The 20,133-nt window shown below is 41.8% G+C and overlaps 1 protein-coding gene across 4 annotated transcripts in view; it reads right to left on the bottom strand.

The window, feature by feature from the left end:
* slc2a9l2 (solute carrier family 2 member 9, like 2) overlaps nucleotides 1-20,133 on the bottom strand; it is a 109,849-nt gene that overhangs the window by 61,379 nt on the left and 28,337 nt on the right. For all 4 annotated transcript variants that reach the window (XM_026168602.2, XM_080302006.1, XM_080302009.1 and 1 more), the window contains one exon: nucleotides 9,454-9,586. In XM_026168602.2, coding sequence (XP_026024387.2) covers nucleotides 9,454-9,586 — 133 coding nt within the window. The remainder of the gene's footprint in view (nucleotides 1-9,453; nucleotides 9,587-20,133) is intronic.

The raw sequence follows: 20,133 nt of genomic DNA, 5'->3' as shown, positions 1-20,133 counted from the left end.
GCTCTAGGACGCTGCAAGGCCCCACCCAGCTGCTATCCAGTTTAGGACACCGTCCCTTCTTCCTCTTTGGGCTGTAGACCCACACCAGCTCCCCAGCATGGAAGTGCCTCCCCTTAGTGGTGATGTCGTAATTCCTCTTTTGGCGCAGGCCTGCCTTCGCCAGCTGCTCTCGGGCGTAGGAATGTGCAGAATCCAGCCGGTCCTGCAGCTTCCTTGCGTAGTCCCGGCCCGGTGGTGCCTCTGGCGCGTCCGGGGGCTTCCCAAAAGCCAACTCTGCAGGAGTTCTCAGCTCTCTCCCTAACATGAGCAGGGCAGGCGTACATTGGGTGGAGTCCTGTACTGCCGACCTGTAGGCCATGAGGGTAAGGGGAAGATGGTAATCCCAGTCCCGTTGGTGTTCTGAGGTAAGGATGGCTAGCTGCTGGGCCAGCGTCCTGTTAAACCTTTCCACCAGCCCATCGCTTTGGAGGTGAAGTGGGGTGGTGCGGGTCTTCTTAATCCCAAGGCGTCCACACATGGCAGCAAATACCTTGGACTCAAAGTTACACCCCTGGTCACTGTGGAGGGTCTCTGCTGTTCCAAAGCGGCTGAACATCCCCTCCACTAATACATCAGCGACAGTCTCAGCCTCCTGATCTGGGATGGCGTATGCTTCCGGCCACTTGGTAAAATAGTCCATTGCCACAAGAACATAGCGGTTTCCTCTGTCTGTGCGAGGAAATGGGCCCATGACGTCCACAGCTACTCGCTCCATTGGGGCTCCTGCTGGTTGCTGCTGAAGCTGAGCCCGGGACTGGTCCTGTGGCCCTTTGTGTGAGGAACATGCATCACAGCTGCGGCAAAAGTCCTCCACGTCCCTCCGCTGTTGACCCCAGTAATAGCCCTGGCGGAGGCGGCGGAGAGTCTTGGAGACCCCAAAGTGGCCGGAGCCAGTGCTCCCATGGCAGGCTCCCAGCACAGCTGACCTCAGCGACCTTGGCACCACAACCTGCCACCTCTCCTCCCCCGTGGCAGGATCCTTCCAGGCACGCTCCAACACCCCCTCCTTCAGCCTGAGAGCTGCAAACTTGGCCCATAGCCCCCTGGTACAGATGGAAAACCCAGTGACCTCATCCCAAATGGGTTGCTCCCCCTTCTCCAGCCACTGCAGGACCGGCAGCAGGTCCGTGTCTTGTTCCTGCCGTGCCCTCCACTCCGCTGCATCCACCACCAGAAGAGCCCTGCAGGCGAGCTGTGCTGCTCCGTCTATTGTCGTGAGTTCCCGCTCTATTTCCTCTCGCTTCTCACAGTAACGACAGCCAGCTGCAGCACATGGGCGGCGAGAGAGGGCGTCTGCGTTAGAATGGTGCGTCCCTGCTCTGTGCTCCACAGTGAAATTGAAGGCTTGGAGCTCCTCCAGCCAGCGAGCCACCTGTCCCTCTGGCTCCCTGAAAGACATCAGCCACTGAAGGGCAGCATGATCAGTTCTGATAACAAATGCTGTGCCGCACAGGTAGTACTTAGTGTCTCACCCCCGCCACCACAGCCAACAGCTCTCGTCGTGTGACACAGTAGCGCTGCTCACTCCTGTTCAGGACCCGGCTGAAGTACGCCACCACCTTCTCCCCTTCCGGCCCAACCTGCGACAACACCGCTCCCAGCCCCACATTACTTGCGTCAGTGTCCAGGACAAAAGGCAGGGCGGGGTCAGGGGGGGCAAGGACTGGGGACTCTGTCAGCGATCTGCGGAGGGTGTCGAACGCCTGCTGACAGTCCCGGGTCCAGATGAAGTCACGGCCCTTCTGCAGCAGGTGGAAGAGTGGTGCGGCTATGGAGGAAAAGCCCTTCACAAACCTCCTGTAATAAGACGCCAGTCCTAGGAAGCTTTTGAGCTGTTTCTGGTCTGCTGGTGTGGGCCACTCGGTAATGGTGTGAATTTTTTCCTCCAACGTGCTGATGCCCTCACGACCCAGCTTGTGGCCCAGAAACTCCACCTCCCTCCTCATGAAGTGGCACTTGTCGGGGTGCAGCTTCAGGCCTGCAGCCGCCACCCTCTCCAACACTTGTCTCAGGGCATCCAGGGCAGCATCAAAGGAGCTCCCGTGCACTAGAAGGTCATCCAGGTAAACCAGACACCGTTGCCGTGGGACGCCAGCCAGCACACTGTCCATAAGCCTCTCGAAGGTCGCAGGAGCGTTGCAAAGACCAAAGCTCAGGACTTTGAACTGCCATAGTCCCCTGTTAGTGCAGAAGGCTGTCTTCGGTCTGGATTCCGGGGACAGTGGCACCTGCCAGTAGCCACTCCGCAGGTCCAGGGTGGAGAACCAGGAGGACCCGGCTACTAAGTCGAGAGACTCATCAATCCTGGGAAGGGGGTAAGAGTCCTTCTTCGTCACTTTGTTGAGTGGTCTGTAGTCCACACAGAAACGCATCCTAGGACTTTTTTTCTTAGGCACCATCACCACCGCGGAGGCCCACAGGCTATCAGATGGCTCTATGATGCCCACCTTCATCATTTCACACAACTCTCTGTCCGCAGCCTCCTGATGAGCCAGGGGCAGGCGGCGTGGGCGCACTTTAATAGGCTGGGCATCCCCGGTCTCAATGACGTGCTCTACCAAGTGTGTCAAGCCAACATCACTTTCTTTCAGGGCAAAAATGTCACTAAACTATTTTAGTACCTGCCATAGACTCTCTTGCTGCTGTGGAGTCAGCCCCTCACAGTTCTTTGACCAGATACTCCTCACTGCTAAGAGCCTCTCCTCCTCCTCCGCTTGCTGTTCTGCTGGCGGGTCTGCAGGGGTCTCTGCGGTGGAGGTGGACGCCGCGGCAGATGCTGTGCAGACCGGGGGAGGAATAAGCGGCACCTTCTTCCCATCAGGGATTACAAGGAAGCCTTTGCCTAAGTCCAGTACACCGCCAATGGCTCGTAAAAAATCCAGCCCAAGGATGCAGGCGTCCTGCACGTCAGCCACCCAGGCAGCATAAGACACACCGAGGTCCCCCACCTTGAACTGGAACACTCCCCTCCCTCTCATTGGGGCCAGATCACCGGTCACAGTCTTAAGTTGCACATTAGTCGGTTGCACAGCAGCTCCGGTTGGGACAATATCGGGTCGGACCAGCGTTGCATTGGACCCCGTGTCCAGCAGGGCCGTACAGGACACCCCCGCGATCGTCACTGGAACATGGCAAAAGCCGCCAACCTGGGTCCATCCCACAGCGATGGCCGCACCGGGTGGAGGTGGTGGTGGCGTGGGGATGTCGTTCTCCCAGGCCCGTGTACTCCCGCCTACACGGGCCCGTGGGCGTTTCCCTGAGCCGCTGCAAGCTTGGGGCACTGCCTGATGAGGTGTCCGGGTTGTCCACATCCCCAGCAGCTCTGTGGTCTGCGGTGTGGGCCAGCCCGAGGGGAAGGCGACTGCAGCGAAGCCGCCTGCACCAAACTGCACAAGCCCGCTGGCGTCTCCATCTGTTCCACAGGTGCTGACACAGCCCTCACCACGTGTGCGTCATCAGCGCCCCCAGAGGATCCTGCAAGCATCTCCCTCTCCAACGCTAGCTCCAGGGCTGCACTGAGTGTGGCCGGCCGAGCAAGCTGAGTTTGCATGCGGAGCTCTTTAGGGCTCAGGGCCTGCAGGAACTGGTCCCGAGCTAACTCCGCTTGCACTGATGGTGGCATGCTGTCATACGCCCTCCGGCAAAGGCACTCGATTTCATGGGCCAAAATGCGGAGGGGCTCGCCTGGCAATCTGCGTCTGTTGTGGAACTCCGACCTCAGCAGCACTGGTTGGTTATACTGCCCGAAGCGCCTCTGAAGTGCTCCGACCAGAGCATTATAATCTCCCCTCTGCTCCTCGGTCAGCAGCAGCAGGCATGCAGCTGCATCCTCACACAGGCACAAAGCCAATTGGAGAGCTTTATGTTCCTCAGACCAGCCAGCTGCGACAGCTAACAGCTCGAACTGTGCGATAAACACTTCCCATGGCGTCTTGCCGCTGAACTTAGGCGTTTTTATATTCGCTGCAGCTTGCTGGGCGCCGCCATGTTTGTTTACATCACGTGACGGCGCACCAAGCGAGGTCGACTCCTTCCCGCCGGAATCGCGGCCGCTGTGCGAACAGTTCCCGAGCCGAGTCAAACCTGGAGAAAATCCAGCCTCGGCAGACAGCCGCAGCACCGTTTCCCTCACTCCATGGGCGGGCGAGCGCGGACGAACGTCCCTCTCCTCCGTCTCCTTCTTAATTTTGCCCGGCAACATCCTCGTCTCGTAACGGCAAGCGTCGCCAGCAACAGGGTGTCGGGCGTTCTGGGGTTCTTTTTTCTTTCTTCACTTCTGACACCAATGTAACATTCACAAGAACCAGACGGTTGGGTCTCAGTTTGTCCGTTTATTCGGCACATAAGCAAGCGGGTTGCTAACTCCGGGGAGAGCGCCCTCGTACAGCTCCTCTCTCCAGCCTGGCACACACACACAAAAACAACCAGGTCCCCCCTCCCCTTCCTGTACCACAACCAAACATGAATCTTAAAGGAACAACAACAGTGTGCAGAGATCACCAACATGTCACTGTACAATAACACTTAACCATCGTTACAGTATGAAAAAGCTGCTTCCGGCTTCACCCTTGCCACAAGGGGTGATGACAGCCGGTAGGGCTTGCACTAGTTGTTATGCACTAGCTGCTCTTCCTGAAAAAGCCCTAAAGAGGATTTGAGTCTCCAGCTGGGATTAAAACCAGCAACCCTTTCCTTGCCAAGCAAATGTGTTAACCACTACACCACTGGAGGCACACTGTTTTAATCCAATTGTAATAAAAAGTAAGACAGAATTATATAAATAAAAGATTTAGAAACTTTAAATTTATAACATCATGCTTTTCTGCAGTTGGTTTCTGGACTTGTTCAACTATCTTTTTGTCTTTTTTGTAAGATAAAAGCAACAAAAACACATTTCTTTGGTTCTAACTTGCTGGAAGTACTCAAGGTAGGAATTTATTACACAAAGGAAGCAGCAACAAAAGACAGATGGCAAAACCAGAGCTAAACAAACAGTGTTCCATCATGAGAGGTAAGAGTACTCTCCTTGAATTTTCACTTAAAGTGTGCAGAAAAAAGACATCGCAGAACTAGAATGTGTTTTCAAAGAAGCCCATAAGACCAACCAATTATTATTATCACTACTATTTGGTAACATGTCTATTGCTGCATAATAAATCTGTTTATTCCATTTAATTGTATTTTTGATCATTAATTTTCTCATGTGACACCATCATCATAAATACTGCTTTGTCCTCTGAGACCTTCATGCACAACATGTTCAAAAGAATCAAAGATCATGTTCAATTTTACAAAGAATAAACTGTAAGCCACCAAACCTTCAGAGATTACCAATCTATAATGTATGGACGCGGGCATGAAACAGCTCAAACCACCCCAGAGACCAAATTCATTAAAGTTTTGTTTGAAATTACATTTTTCTTTATACTTCATTAACACATGTAGTTTGAGCTACGTATGCCTTTAATCCATGCTGTGCCTTTTCATGTCACAGCATTTATATCATATTCTTTTTTTGAAGCTTGAAATATTTGTAATAGTTATGAAAACTTTTTATAATTTTGCACCTGTAACCTTTTACTATGGCCAATGTATAGGTAAGGTACAACAAAACAAATTGTTGGAAAAGGTTGTGGTCAGTGAGAATAAATTATTGTTTGAGTAAGGTCTAAGGGGAAATGTAACACAACTGTGCAAAGATTGCTGCAATAAATAATGTATGTATTTCTCATGCTTCATAAAAAGCAGCTGATTTTTGCCTTTTTTTCTGATATTTACTGCCTTTCGCAGCTGTGCAATCGGAATACCAAAAAAGTAAAAAATAGGTGATTTGAAAACATTTTCAAAAACAGAATACTAAAAAGACATGATTAAAAAGTAATGAATAATTTTCATTTGCATTTGTTTCAAATGAAACATTTCTGTGAAAATGTAGCTGCAAATTAAAGGTTAAGGGTCTACGCAGTTTCAAAACAGAGTTTTAATGGATAAAACTCTTAACTGGGACATAACATTCAAGAGCAACTTTTTATTTCCCCTATTGTGTCATAAGAGCCAAATAAATATGCGAAAGACCATCTCCTCATTTCTTTCCTTTGTTTGAGGTCAAAAAGATGAAGATGTGCTGTGATTTTAAGTATCTCTCTGCCTCTCTGGCAGCTGCAGCTTACTGTGGTTTAAAGGCACTGAATCAGTGCATTTGAAACAGAATATTAAAAAAAACAAAAGATTGTACAAGACATTTATACCTCCAATCAATGATTTGTGAGGTATCAAAGAAAAAGATTTGTAAAATAGAAAACCAGAATTTTAATTGAGTAACTAAGGAACTGAATTACTCAATTAAAAGAGGATGGACTTTCAGGGAGAGGAATGCTCTCCCATTCTTGTGTAATATGGGATTCTAGATGCTCAGTAGTCTTGGGCCTTCTTTGTCAGATTTTCCATTTTGTGGCAACAAATGTTTTCGACTGGTGAAATGTCTGGACTGCAGGTTAGTTCAGTGCAAAGCCATGCTGTTTGTAGTTTTACATTGTCTTGCAGAAATATGCAGTATCTAGATATACATGCTATCTATGCACAGGCACGAGTGCACCCATATACCATCAGAGATGCAGGCTTTTGAACTCTTGGACAATTTTTCTCCTCGGTAGTCCAGAGGTGTGGTGTTCATGTTTTCCAAAACCAATTTAAAATGTTGATGTGTTTAAACACAGAACAGTTTTACACTTTGCCTCAATCCAATTTAAATGAGCTTTGGCCCAGAGAAGAAAGGGTATCTGTCATGGTGTGGGAGTTTGGTTATTTTGAGTTTTCTGGTTGTTAAGATTTTTTTTAGTTTGCCTCTCATTGTTATCCTATCCTCTTGCCCTTCAGTTTTTATTACTATTGAGGGTTGAGTTTTGTTGTTTCTGTTATTCTTTCATTTTGATTGCTGTGAGAGTTGTTATTCTGTTTTCGGTTCAGTGTACTGTGCCATGATTTTAGTGTATGTATCACTCTAGGTTCCTTAGTGTTTTCTTGTTAAGTCCCTGTCTATTTGTGTTTTCCAGTGGAGTTACTTACTTACCTATTTTATTTTGTAATTCCCAGTTGCCTGTGGTTTGTATTTTGTTTTACTTCCTGTGAATCACTGGGCTTAATTAGTTTCAGTTTCCTTGTTCCGCTCCTGTTTCCTCTTCCCTTGATTAAACCTCAGTGTCTTTGTGTGTATATGTAGTCCCAGTCTCCATTTTCCTTTTGTCAGACTGCCTGTATACACGCCCTGTTATACTGGACTCACTTCAATGGTTATTATTAAAGAAGCACTTTATTTGACACCTTTCCTGCCCTCTGAGTCTGTGTTTGGGTGCTTGTTCCTCATCACATGACAGGATCATGTTCATAATGTGGCTTTGTTCTTCCTGATAGAGCTTTACCCTGCTATTGTAGATGACATGGTGAACTGTGGTTACAGGCATTGGTTCCTGGAAGTATTTCTGAGCCCATTACAGAATCATGCCTGTTCTTAATGCAGTGCTGCCTGAGGCCGTGAAATTCACAGCTCTTCAGTCTTGTCCTTTGTGTACGTCTCTCAAGTCCTGGAATCTTTTGATGATATGTACTGTAGATGACTAAATATTCAAAGTATCCATGATTTTAAGGAATATTATTGTCAGGGGCTGAATTTTTGATCTAACATTTTGAGTTTATTTTGTACTCTTGATTTTCTTATGTTAGACTGCAATAATGTTAACTTCTTGTGTTATTATTCAGTTAGGGTTTAGTTGAGTTTTTTTCTAGCTTTTCTTTTTTCTTATGTTTCATCCATGTCTCCATGTTTATGAGTCGTTTCCTGTCTTCTGTGTACATCTGTCTTGTCCTCTATGTTTAACGCTTAGTTATACCCTTGCTTTCATCTCCCTTATCTGTTCCCACGTCTCTCCTTGTGTTCTGTGTCTCCCCAGTCTGTCGTGTGTGCGTGTTTCCATGTTCTATTGTCAAGCTTGTGTTCTCATCTCTACATTCAATTATGTTTCCTGTTTTACTTTGAAGAGACTGGTGTTTCCATTTTCAGTGTGTTTAGTTTTACTTCCCCTGTGGCGTCATGTTCATTCGTGTCAGCTGTGTTTCCCCAGTTGTTTCCACTTCCATCATTACCCTTCTGTGTATTTAAGTCCTCTGTCTTCATCTGTTTACGTTGCGTCAAGTCACAGCAAGTCACAGCTTTTCTTAATACTGTTCAGGTTTATGCTCATGTTTTGATTATTTCTCGTTTACGTTTTGCACATTCCTGTTCAGTTTCATGCCATTGTCTCATGTCATTGTTTTTATAGTTGATCCTAGGATTTTTTCCCAGTTTAGGTTAGTGTAGTTCCTCCCTTGTTTCACCTTGCCTTATTTTTGGTATTCAGCCTAATACAAAGCTTGTTTTTATTACACTTCTTTTCCTTTCTCCCGTGTCTGCTAATATTTTTTTTTTTGAAATACAAGCTCTCACTATTAAAACATGAAAAAGAAATTAAAAATAAAATATTGGTTTATGAAATTTGCATTTCATTCTGTTTCTATTTCCATTTTATACAGCATCCCAACCTTTTTGGAATTGGTATAGTAACATATGACTGAATATTACAACAGATTTTAGATTTTATGGTTTTTTTAACTGGTTTAGGTCAGTTAAAAAAGGTAACTAAAAGACTTTTCACACTCCCAGCTTTATCACTTATTATATAAGAAAAAAACAGTTATATTAATAATGGCTGCAATAAATTCCAAATGTAGCATGTCAAAATGTCTGCTGTGAAAAAAATAAATAAAAAACAATTATGTGTAGAATTAAAACCACTGAGAGTCACAGTTTATTTAACTCACATTACCAATGCACTTCTTTTTTGAAACTGCTTTACAATCATAAATAAAGATGTGAAGCCATCTCTCAGTCTTTAATTTACTATTTGAAAGCTGTATTTAAGAATATATTTTTACATTTAAAAGTGAAGAATTCAAGAATTCACTCTCTGATTTGGTCCTCTTAAAACCTTGGCCAGTATTAAAAATTGAAGTATTTATATAAAGCAAAACTTTCACTTGTGAAAATTGTGTAGCTAGTCTTCTGTACACTGAAATAGCTGAAAACAGCATAAAACACTCTAAAAGCCACAAATCTCACCAGTGGGAAAGCAATCATGAACTTCTGTTTCACTAAAAAACTATGTCTGGTCCCTGCAGATATACTCCAGTCACCTGAGTGACAGTGACAGTCTTACTTCTTAAGACATTTTTTCTAACTCTAAAAGAGTGGTAATGTGTAGTAGTTGTTGTAAAGAGCAACAGCAGAGTTTTCAAACATAATAACCACAATGAGACACCAAAGCCTCTTGTGTCAGCCGGACTGCATTTTGCAGATGTTCTTAAGTGTTGTTTATGGAATACCTTTTTCCGCTCCAGCCTCATCCCTCCTCTCCATCAGCAGGTAGCGAGGACTCTCAGGGAGGAAGGGCAGCACACACAGCTGCAGCATTGCGGGCAACGCAAGGAAGGAAAACAGGTAAATCCAGGTGGACTCCTGCAGTCAAAACATCAACAAAAGAACTGCATCAAAGGTTCAGACATGGAACGGCTACACCATATTAAACAGCGATAAAACAGATGTATATCACAGCTGTTACAACACGTTCCACTGAATGGGTGGATGCATTTGGATTTTTTTAAAAGAATTTCTGCAAGATGATGAGGTTACTATTTATGTTATGTGACTATAACATCATTGGCTACTGTGCTAGCAAATACTGAGTAGGTTTAGTCAAGAATGTGAGGGTTTAGTAAAGCGATGCATTCTTTCTTGCATATATTTACTTAAAGCAGAAGGGGAATCTTTATATGGGCTGAAGGCCGTCTGCTGCTCTCATTAAATGTGAAGAGCATTTCAAATGTCAAGCAATGGTAATGAATATGGTAAAGTTTCTAAAACCTAATTTAGGAAAAAGAAAAGTTACAACACTGGATAAAAACAGGATGCAGGCATTTAACTAAATATGTGCTCAGATTTAATTTGATGGAATGGACTGCAACAAAAAAAGAGAAAAAAAAAGAAAGAAGAAACTTGACAGGCACCTGTTACCATGGTGTTGCATCACCTCTTAACAACAGGCTGTAAGCATGTGTGAACTCAGGGGGGAAATTGCTGCAGTTATGAAGGCAAATAAAAGGTTTCGCACCTCCTTTATAGGAGTTTTTGTGTCATAATATACTCAATATATTCAGTAGGTCACTTGTGTGGGCACTTTGGGCAGACCAGCTTAACACCTTGCTACAGATTCATACCGCTAAAATGCATGCAGAGTGTATTTTAGTATTATATTGTTGAAATGAGAAAGACTTCTTCTTTAAAAAAAGAAAGAAAGAAAGAAAGAAAGAAAGAAAGAAAGAAAAACAAGAAAAAGAAAAACAAGACTGAGTGGTTCAAACTAAGTGGTGCACTAAACAACATCAAAACCTGATTTCTAAGACTGCAGACAAGATTTTTCCTTCTCTCTCTATCTCTGTATAAATAAACCCATAAACTTGGGTTCAAGTTAGGCACTATATTTATGTAGATTTTGGGTTATTTTTGGCAGAGTAGTTTAGCTATAAAGTGTGTGCCTAATGCCAAAAAGAGATTTCCACTAAACAATTGTATATTTTTAAATAATCTACAGCCTCAAAGATCATTCAAAACAGGTTTTTGTCCTTGTCCCATGTGATCAGAGATCTCCTCCAGATCCTCTGAATCTTTTAATTAGTTTATGTACTGCAGATGATGAGATCTCCAAATTCTTTGCAACTTTATATTGGGCATTGTTAATCTCAAATAGTTTATCCAGTTGCACATGCAATTTTTCAAAGAGAAGTGAACTCCCTGGCTTTACTTGTAAATGGCTTATCTTCTCCATGAGGCTCTTTTTACATCCAGTAATGTTACTAATTCATTAGCTGTGAGTTGTGCCAGCAAGTGCGTATCAGAATCAGAACACCTTAATAATCCCAAAAGAAAATTATGTGGTTACAGTTTAAGCTCAATTATAAATATCCAGAACATTACAGAGGTGAAATATATATGATTGACATTTTACATATCTATATGTATAATGTATATGTGTGTGTATGTGTGTTAAATACAGGGTTTTTATTAAAATTGAAAATTTCATCCAACCAGATAACACAACATGAAAGATAAAATAACAAGGTCTTTTCAGATGCTTGCGCTTTAAAACATACTTTCATTAAAAGTACCCTTGAAAACAAAATCAAGTGATCCTTGAATGCATCACAACAATCCGAAGTAACCGTGTAGCCTCACCACAATGGACCGATTAAAAGTTATGTAAGTACCAGCATGTGTAAAAGACGAAAGAAGTCATCTTTACTGCAAAGATGAGAGGATGCACAGTCTCATCTCTGTGCAGGGCTGTGCTTCCTGATGTCACTTTAGCAAATGGGAGGACAGTATGTATTCGTATGCACAGAGAAGGAGGTGTCATTTGGACAGAAAATGCTCTGAATTTATGTGAACTAAATCCCCAAAATACTTTCCAGTTTCCAGGGATTAAGTTCACGTAAGAGTTTGTAAAAGGTTTGTTTTTATGTTTATTCTTGGTCATCTTCACCAACTGAACAAGCTGTAAACACTGACACATTATTGATATGTCAGACGAGATCAGATTGTGTTTTTGTTATTCATAACTGACTTTTCTTCTTTTAAGTTTTGAGAGTGCTGGAAATAAAATGAAATTTGTGGGTGAAACACTGATTATTTATGAGTTTTTATATGGTATATGCAGTGATGAAATATGCTGGATATACAAAAATGTTTGGTTGTGCAGCTTTAAATCTAAAATGAATCCAGGCTGGGAGAGTGAATCACTTTGTTATCTTGGGGAAACCGTAGTTGTGTTTCTCAGCGAAGCCCTTCACAGATATTTCTTGGAACATAAAAAAAGATATATAAGATGTATAGTTTTTTGTCTCTGTCTCTCTGATGCTGAACAGTGGATCATCTTATCCCAGCAGGAGGTGACAGTGGCTGGCTAGATTAAAGCTCTATAGAGTGCTCTCAGAGACAAAGAATCTGTGCTGCAGGCATTGATTTCTGTGATCTGTACTATAAACATCTCATGTTACCTCTGCGTAATCTTCTGGTAAGATGTAATAGAAGCTGACTGCACTCACAAAGTGATTATTTCTATTCTAACAAGCTTGTCAAGTGTGATTCAAGAAAGAAAAGAAGAAAAACAAACTTAATTTAATCCTGTGATGACCCCATCTGCCTACTTGTTTAGTCTGTCTTGTTATTTCTTAAAACATCCATAATCCCCCGCTCTTCTTCGCCTATCTCTCGCTAACATGATCTCTTTTCTGTTTTGTCGAAATTATGAGCCAGTTCTTGATCAGAATTTACAAGACTGGCAGCAAGCGACATGTCCCAATCAATCATCTGCAGAGAAATGCCTAACAATCAAGTGGCACAATGCTTATTAGGTATACGCACAGGAAACCATAGTTGACTTGGCAATTGTGACACAGCTGAAGAATGATCATTTGTGGGTTCACACTGAGGCCCTGTTCCATTAGTGTGTAACTTGTGAAGCACGCATTAAATGTTCTGTTTCACTCTCACACACCCATATGCACGCAAAGGTTTATCTGTGCAGTCAACAGTATGAACTAAATGCACGCCTTTCAGTGTCTAATAATTGTCATAAACAAAGCAGACAAATATTTTACTGCCTTATTACAAAGGCCGTGTAGCTTTCCCTTTTAATTATTACATGTGAGATGTTGACGGTTGTAGATTCTGGGATTGAACAAATGCAAAGCATGAGCCTTTGTTGTTGGGAGCTGACAGGAATGAAATGGAGAAGATTTACAACAGCAGCGTGGCTTCATGAAATGCACAGAGGACTACTACAACTGCCAGAGGGGTTTTGATATGAACATTATCTGAGACAGAGATAATGATAAAGTCAGGTGTACCACATCTTTGATATAGACAGTTATAAACACTAACATTATCTCTGTGTGGTTAGCCTTAATTACTTTTGCTGACCAGTGCATTCCCCAGCCAGGAGGTGAACTTGTTCTGTAGCGATTTTTTCTAATCATTTAATTGCAAATCTTTATTTCCCACAACAGGCAGTGAGATTAAGACAGTCATTCACTGTCAGTGTGGCACTCTGTTGTTCATAATTAACACATGAAGGATAGACTGTGCGTTGCAAAACGAAAAGTTGTCACTTTGGGATCTTTATAGAAGTGTTGTGTTTTCCAAAGCCTTTAGATGGATCATGAGTCATCATTCTGGTGACGCACAAAAGAACTTTCTAACGTCTGTTTATGTTTGTGTAAATGGTTGCACTTTGATCCAAACCATATTTTTCTAAAACTTATAAAGTTGTTTGAATGAAAAAAAGAAACACTGAGTAAAAATTTTAATTAAAAAAAACGTTTCCTGGTGTGACATCTTTTTAAATTTCTACTTTCTAAAGTGTTTCTTGTCCAAATAGTTTCCCCGTGGAGCACAAACATTTATCTGGAGCCGTTTTGTATCTGCATGATAAGAGGAAGATCACAACACCTCTTTCATATTTAATTCTCACAAAATGAGAGCCTACTTGGTAAAAATGTCATGGCACCAGGATCTCAGCCATTGGAATACTTTATAGATGGACATCTGCCAGGATCAGATGAAAAGCTGTTTCTGATGAAAGTCACCTTCTCTGTAAGCCTGTTTTCCCGATGGTCTGTCAGAGGAACAGACCTGGTGTGTGCTGTTCTTAAAATATTAAAGAAGACTCCTTCTACTAGGGAAAATGTGAAAGTGCTGGATTCACACAAGCCTTAAACTCTTACCGCATATTATATTCTTTTCTATTATTTGACAGACAGACAGATGATTCATACCCTGTGACAATGTGGGTTCAAAAATATTAACATGGTACACACGTATAAAAGCAATCAGCTTGAGAGACCTTGGGCTTTCCAACAAATCTAGACTCATTAACAGAAAAAACTTACAGAACATATTTGTTTTAATTGTTTTTTTTTATCCTGTTAATAAATGAATGTATGTATTCCCCATATATAACAACCAATCTACAGTCTAAGTATCTATGTGATAAAGAATGTCATGTGGAAAATTAAGTATACACAGCTTACAATAGAAAGTATCCAGGTGTTAAAAATCAAATTGAATTGAATAATTGATCATTAGCAAGTGTGAACGTCTCTATAAAAGCAGATGTTTTGGTAACTTACTGGTCTGAAGCACTCAGGTGTGCATTAATACAGACATCATCAGGGATCTTGGAGAAGCAATGCTGCTCATCAATATGGGTAGATTTATAATGTCATTTCTAAACAATTTGAAGTCAATCATTCATTCTACAGCGACAAAGATTCACCAAGTTGAGCTGTTTCTAAGAGCAGACATCCCGGTAAATTGAGCCCAAGGTCAGACTGTGCAATGCTCAGAGAAATTGCAAAAAATCCAAGAGCTACATCTCACACTACATCACAGGCTTCAGTTAGAATGTTAAATGTTAAAGTTCATCACAGTACAATAAAGAAAAAGACTGAGCAAGCATGACTTGTTTGGAAAGGTTTACAGGGGAAAGTCTGTTCACTTTAAAAAATAACATAGCAGCACAGCTAAGCTTTGTAAAGTTACATCAAAAAACACCTCAAGACTTTGGAACAATGTCCTTTGGACTAATATGACCAAAGTGGAGATGTTTGGCCACGATGCACCACAAACACCTCATTACCTCTCAAGCATGGTATTAGAGGAGTGATGATTTGGGTTTGCTTTCTAGAGTCAAATGTGAGTCTGTCCCAAGCACAGCAGCAAATCTACACAGAATGCCTGGAAAAGAATCAAGGTGCTGCAATGGCCCAGACAAAGTCCAGCCCTCAACCTAAGTGAAATGCTTTGGTGGGACCTTAAAAGAGCCTGGAATAAATGCATGCCTGCAAACCTCAATGCATAGAGGCAACAATGTAAAGAAGAGTGGGCCAAAATTCCCCCACAACAACATAAGAGACGGATAGTCATACAGAAAATGTTTACTTCAATGTACTACTGCTAAAGGTAGTTGTGCAGGCTACTGAATAACGGGCTGTCGTTTTTCACACACACTTCTTCTGAATTTTGGTCCAGTTATGCTAAATAAGAGAAAGAAAGAAAGTGTGACACATGTTGTTGCTCATCTGAAGATTTATTTAAATTATTTTAGAACCTGTCAAGGACCAAGTGATATTATATCATGTCCCTTTCATATGACTCTAGCTGTAGTCAAGGCAGGCTGATAGCTTCACTATCTTGCACATGCACAGTGGATGACTGGTTAAGATCCTGTCACATATGTCTGTGATTTACTTGTGAAATGAAAAGCAAAGAAATGTAATAAGTGGGGCTGTATGTCAACACAAAACTCAATTTAGAGATGTGGTCAGCAGGTCATATTGACATGCGACAAATCAATGCTTTACAAATAAAAAAGAAATCCTTTTGCCTAAAGCTATAAAATAACACCAATATTTAATGGTAAAGTGCAAGGTAGCAATGGAAGAAAATAGGAGAGCACTTCATCAAATAAAGAGTGAGCAGGTTTGCGTAAAGATATCATTGATTTTATTTTGGTTTATCTTTTTGAAACAAAGGTTAAAATGCAAAGCAGTTTATAGGGGAATGAATTTGGTTTAGGAAGTTGAATACATTATTTTAATTATGTTTATCTTTTTTTTCTTTTCTTTTTTTAACCAGAGCAGGAATGCATCACATATTTGCAGGACAGCCATGCAAAAGGCAGAAGAAAGTAACAAAAAACCAAATTCATCACTACAACACTCGTGCCTTTATTCAGGATGGGCATTGGTCCACAGAAATTACGTAAAAGGAAGCTGGAGCCAAAATCCACTGGCTTGTATTCTCGTTGTTGGAAAGACAGCTCATGCGCTGCTGGAGATGTGCATTATGCATATAGGTTTCTGAACAAAAGGATAAGCTTCAAACAAAGCAGGACGCAGATACAGTCTGGTCTTTGAAGCCTTTGAACTACATTATCAAACACAAACAATTACACTGACAAATCAGTGTCACTTCATATGCATTAACATTTGTTGATGTGGTTAATGTGCTGGCACACATTTATGAATTACATTTGCATACAGGTGCTCAGCTTTGTACACTCAATTGCTTTTTCTTTCTTTCTTTTATGACTTGATTACACACTGAAAGGCTACTGGAGGACTAGGTGTGACTTTGTGAACAGGGATCAATTTGTGAAATGTGAAATTTGGAATGGCATGTTAATGCTTTGTCAAACAATGCACCGCCTACAGAAGCTTAATGCTAATGGCTATCAGGTGTAACTGTTTCGGACGAGCGTGACAACCAGCAGCACAACATTACAGAAGACTTAAAAAAGATGGGAGTGGGCACTTTCGATTTAGATTAAAGACATAAAGTGGATGGGGGTTTTTTTGTATCCAGCCACTCATTATCTTCCACTTCCACTCCAGCGTCTGGGTTTTTTATATGTCACACAAACATCGTAAAGCAAAAGCTGATTATTCACCAAACTTGATTTGTAACAGCACATCCCTTTTTTTCTAACAAAAAAAAGTATATTTTTATTTTAGGTTTAGTTTCTTTTTAACCTCCTTTTTAGGCAGAAAAATCCCTAACATCTCTGGGGTGCACCCTAGACAGGTTGCCAGTCCATCACATGGGTAACACAGAGAAACAGAAAACCGCACATTCTCACATGATCATTCTGGAATAAATATACATCTTTTTTTTATTTATATATTTTAAAGTCATAATCCAAAACTATCTGAGCAGGCTGGTGCCAAAAAGTGTAATGTCATACTTTAAATTTGGAAAAGCAATTCTGGGAAAACATATTCCATTATTATTCCTGTTTTAATATGATGCCAAAGCAAGCAGTGATCTAATGTCAATAAATTTTGCCAGGAGTAGAGCACTTAGATTATTGGCTTTCTGTTCATATTACACAACTGATTTTGGCTTTCAAAGCATCTGTGCCTTAGGCTAATGTCTGTTTCCAGCCCCAACAGATAAACTGAAAATCTAGCACATAAATAATCTGTTATAAAAACATTCCAGCAGCAGACCAAGTCAACATGGCTAAAGTTGTGCACAGTGAGCAGTGAGGTGAGAAAGGATAAAATGAATAATATTTCCTCAAGGGTAAACAAGGTGTGTCTGAGAACTCCTACTAAATAGCCTATTGAAATAAGGAACCGATAGAACCAATCAGATAGCGTGAAGGGTAAAAACGGGAGTTTGTTGCTCAAGTGGCAGAGGAAGCCATTGCTCATGGCCAAAGCGCTTTCAGCCAGCCTTAGAAAGGGAGGAGTAATAGTGTGAGCAGAGTTGGAACTTTTTCCTTCAGTATGACTTCATGCTTGAATATCAAGTCAAAATGAAATTTTCTGCTATGCTGAAGCTGTAGAGCGAATAAGTCTGCCACTGAGGCGTCATCAGTACGACTGACTAATAGAACGACCTTGATGTAACCCGGTGTTAAAAACGGGATTAAAAGTATAAATATTCATACTCTCACAATGGGAATAAAAATTGATAAAAACAAAGTTAATTATAATAAATACTGATAAAAAGCATGTAAACATAAGTTTAATTAATATGTACATATGTATATGTAATATTTAAATGGTGTGGGGGCAGGACTTAGTCCTTTAGAGTGTGTTTGTTAGATCCACTGAGCGACCAATCATTGGCCGGTCTGACCCTCCCCTGTCTGTGTGCGCTGCTTAGACACCTGTGTGTGCCTTCGTGTGCCAGTCAGATACGCCAGAGACACAGACGGTCAAAGATCCATTTACCCGTGCGGCGAAGAAGCTAGCTGGATAGTGAAAGTCCTTTTTCCGGCGAGAATAATAAGAGTGATACTGTATTCCAGAGCAGAGGCGGAGGCAGACATTTGATACACCCGGGGCTTAGCCCTAAAGGATAGTATGCATGTGGGATTGGGGGGGGGGGGGGGGGGGGGTTTGAAATGACTGAAAGATTAATTGGCTCTGTTTTGAGTTTTGTTTAAAAAAGAATGATTTCATATAGGTTATGTTGAAACCAAGCACACCATTGTTTTTCTTGTGACATTACCAATAAGTTTGATGTGTCACATGGCCCTCTTCCCATTGAAAAATCAAAAGTTGTATTCAAGATGGACGACTTCCAAATGGCCACCATGGTCACCACCCATCTTGAGGAGTTTTCCCCCTCACATATACTAATGTGCCACAAACAGGACTTTAATATCACCAACCATTCCCATGTTATTACGGTGTATCCATATAAATGGCCCACCCTGTAGAACCTGTCTGATCTGGCCGATATTTCCCTTCTGTCCTCATATTGTGGTTAAAGGTAACTATTCTGCCCGTACTACATCCAAAGAAGGCAAGAAGTAGCACTAACAGGTCTTACATGCTCACTACTAGTATTGCACCACCAGTGTTACATTGACATTTAAACGCTGGTGGTTAATTCTCACCTTAATGCCACCTAGTCACCAAGGTCACACACAGACGTGAGAGGCACAAAGAAATTTCGGTCTAGACAACCCAAAATGTGATGTCCACATATGTGGACACCAGGTCCTAGGAGGGGTTCACTCCAGGTTCTAAATTGCTCATAGGTGTGAATGTGAGTCTGAATAGTTGTTGCTCTGTGTTAGCCCTGCAACACACTGGCAACCTGTCCAGGGTGTAATGTGTCTCTCATCCTTTGTTAGTTGGGATAGTCTCCTTGCTACATGCAGTTATAGAGAATTTCGTTTTTGCTTTCAACATTGAAATACTAGAAACTCCCCAGCAGCCAGGTTGTCTGGGTGCATTTGATCTTGGCATTGTCCAGTCCGGACGGAAAAGATTTGACTTTTTCACTGTCTTTACCAAAGTTTAAACTGATGTGCTGGTTCCTCTCAGTGTGTGAACTAAACATGCCAAATATGAACAAAATATGAACAATTTGTGAGCTATCGGTGATAAAATAAATTTTTTTACTACTCATTAAGTACTGTATTTTTTCAAAGTGTTTTTTCTAGTTAATATTGATAGGTTTATGTTGTAAGTCAGACATATAGTGGAACCTGTCAGGCAGGGGAGAGGAAACAAACAGGATCCAAGAAACAAAAGAATGAGCTGACAGCGAGCCTTTAGTACAGCTGATGCAAAAGATACAAAAAATAACAAAAACCACAACATGAGGTACATGAAAATCCAGAGAGAATAAATTGGGCTGGCTGCACACACACACACACACACACACACACACACACACACACACACACACACACACACACACACACACACACATTGACAAAAAGGACAAAAAAGCAGACAAGATTATAAATACTCAGAAGTCACTGGGGACAACGAGCAGATGAGCGGGGAGACACAAGTGAAAGCAATTAACAACAGGTGAAAACAATCAGGGAATCAGAGGACAGGAAGGAAGCAAACCTGACAGCAGACATGAAAGAAAACTACGCTTCAAAGCAAAACCGGAAACAACCAAAGGAAACTAACAAACACCAACACAAGAACTTAAGATGTCAGAGACTAGGCAACACGGAGGGACAGAGGCATGAATGCAGAAATAAGGTACAATAAGACACAAGCTGAGGAAACTACTAATACTACTATTAAATATAACAATACACCGGAAAGAAGACAAAACAAGACAAAACAGAACATGTAACTGGTTACCACATTAAAAATAAGCAATAAAATCTTATCTTATCAATAATGTGAGAACTAAGTCTCACATTAGACTAGAATAATAAATAAGTCAAAATCTAAAAATTCAGCTAAGAACAAAACACAAAATGTAAACCAAGACTGGAACCAGTTCAACCAGTGACAAGTGACTCTCACAATAGGTGAATAGTACTTTATCTAAATGCATCACCAAAGTCATGACAGGTTCACATTTTACTTAAAGTGCCAATTTATATGACTTTTAGCATAATTTATTGATTCAGATTCCTCACTCACTCACTCACACTGGCTTTGGGCTTGCTGAAATGC

The sequence above is a fragment of the Astatotilapia calliptera genome, chromosome 5, assembly GCF_964374335.1.
Source record: "Astatotilapia calliptera chromosome 5, fAstCal68.1, whole genome shotgun sequence".
NCBI classification, from domain to species: domain Eukaryota; kingdom Metazoa; phylum Chordata; class Actinopteri; order Cichliformes; family Cichlidae; genus Astatotilapia; species Astatotilapia calliptera.
This window is presented reverse-complemented; position numbering and strand designations above follow the sequence as displayed.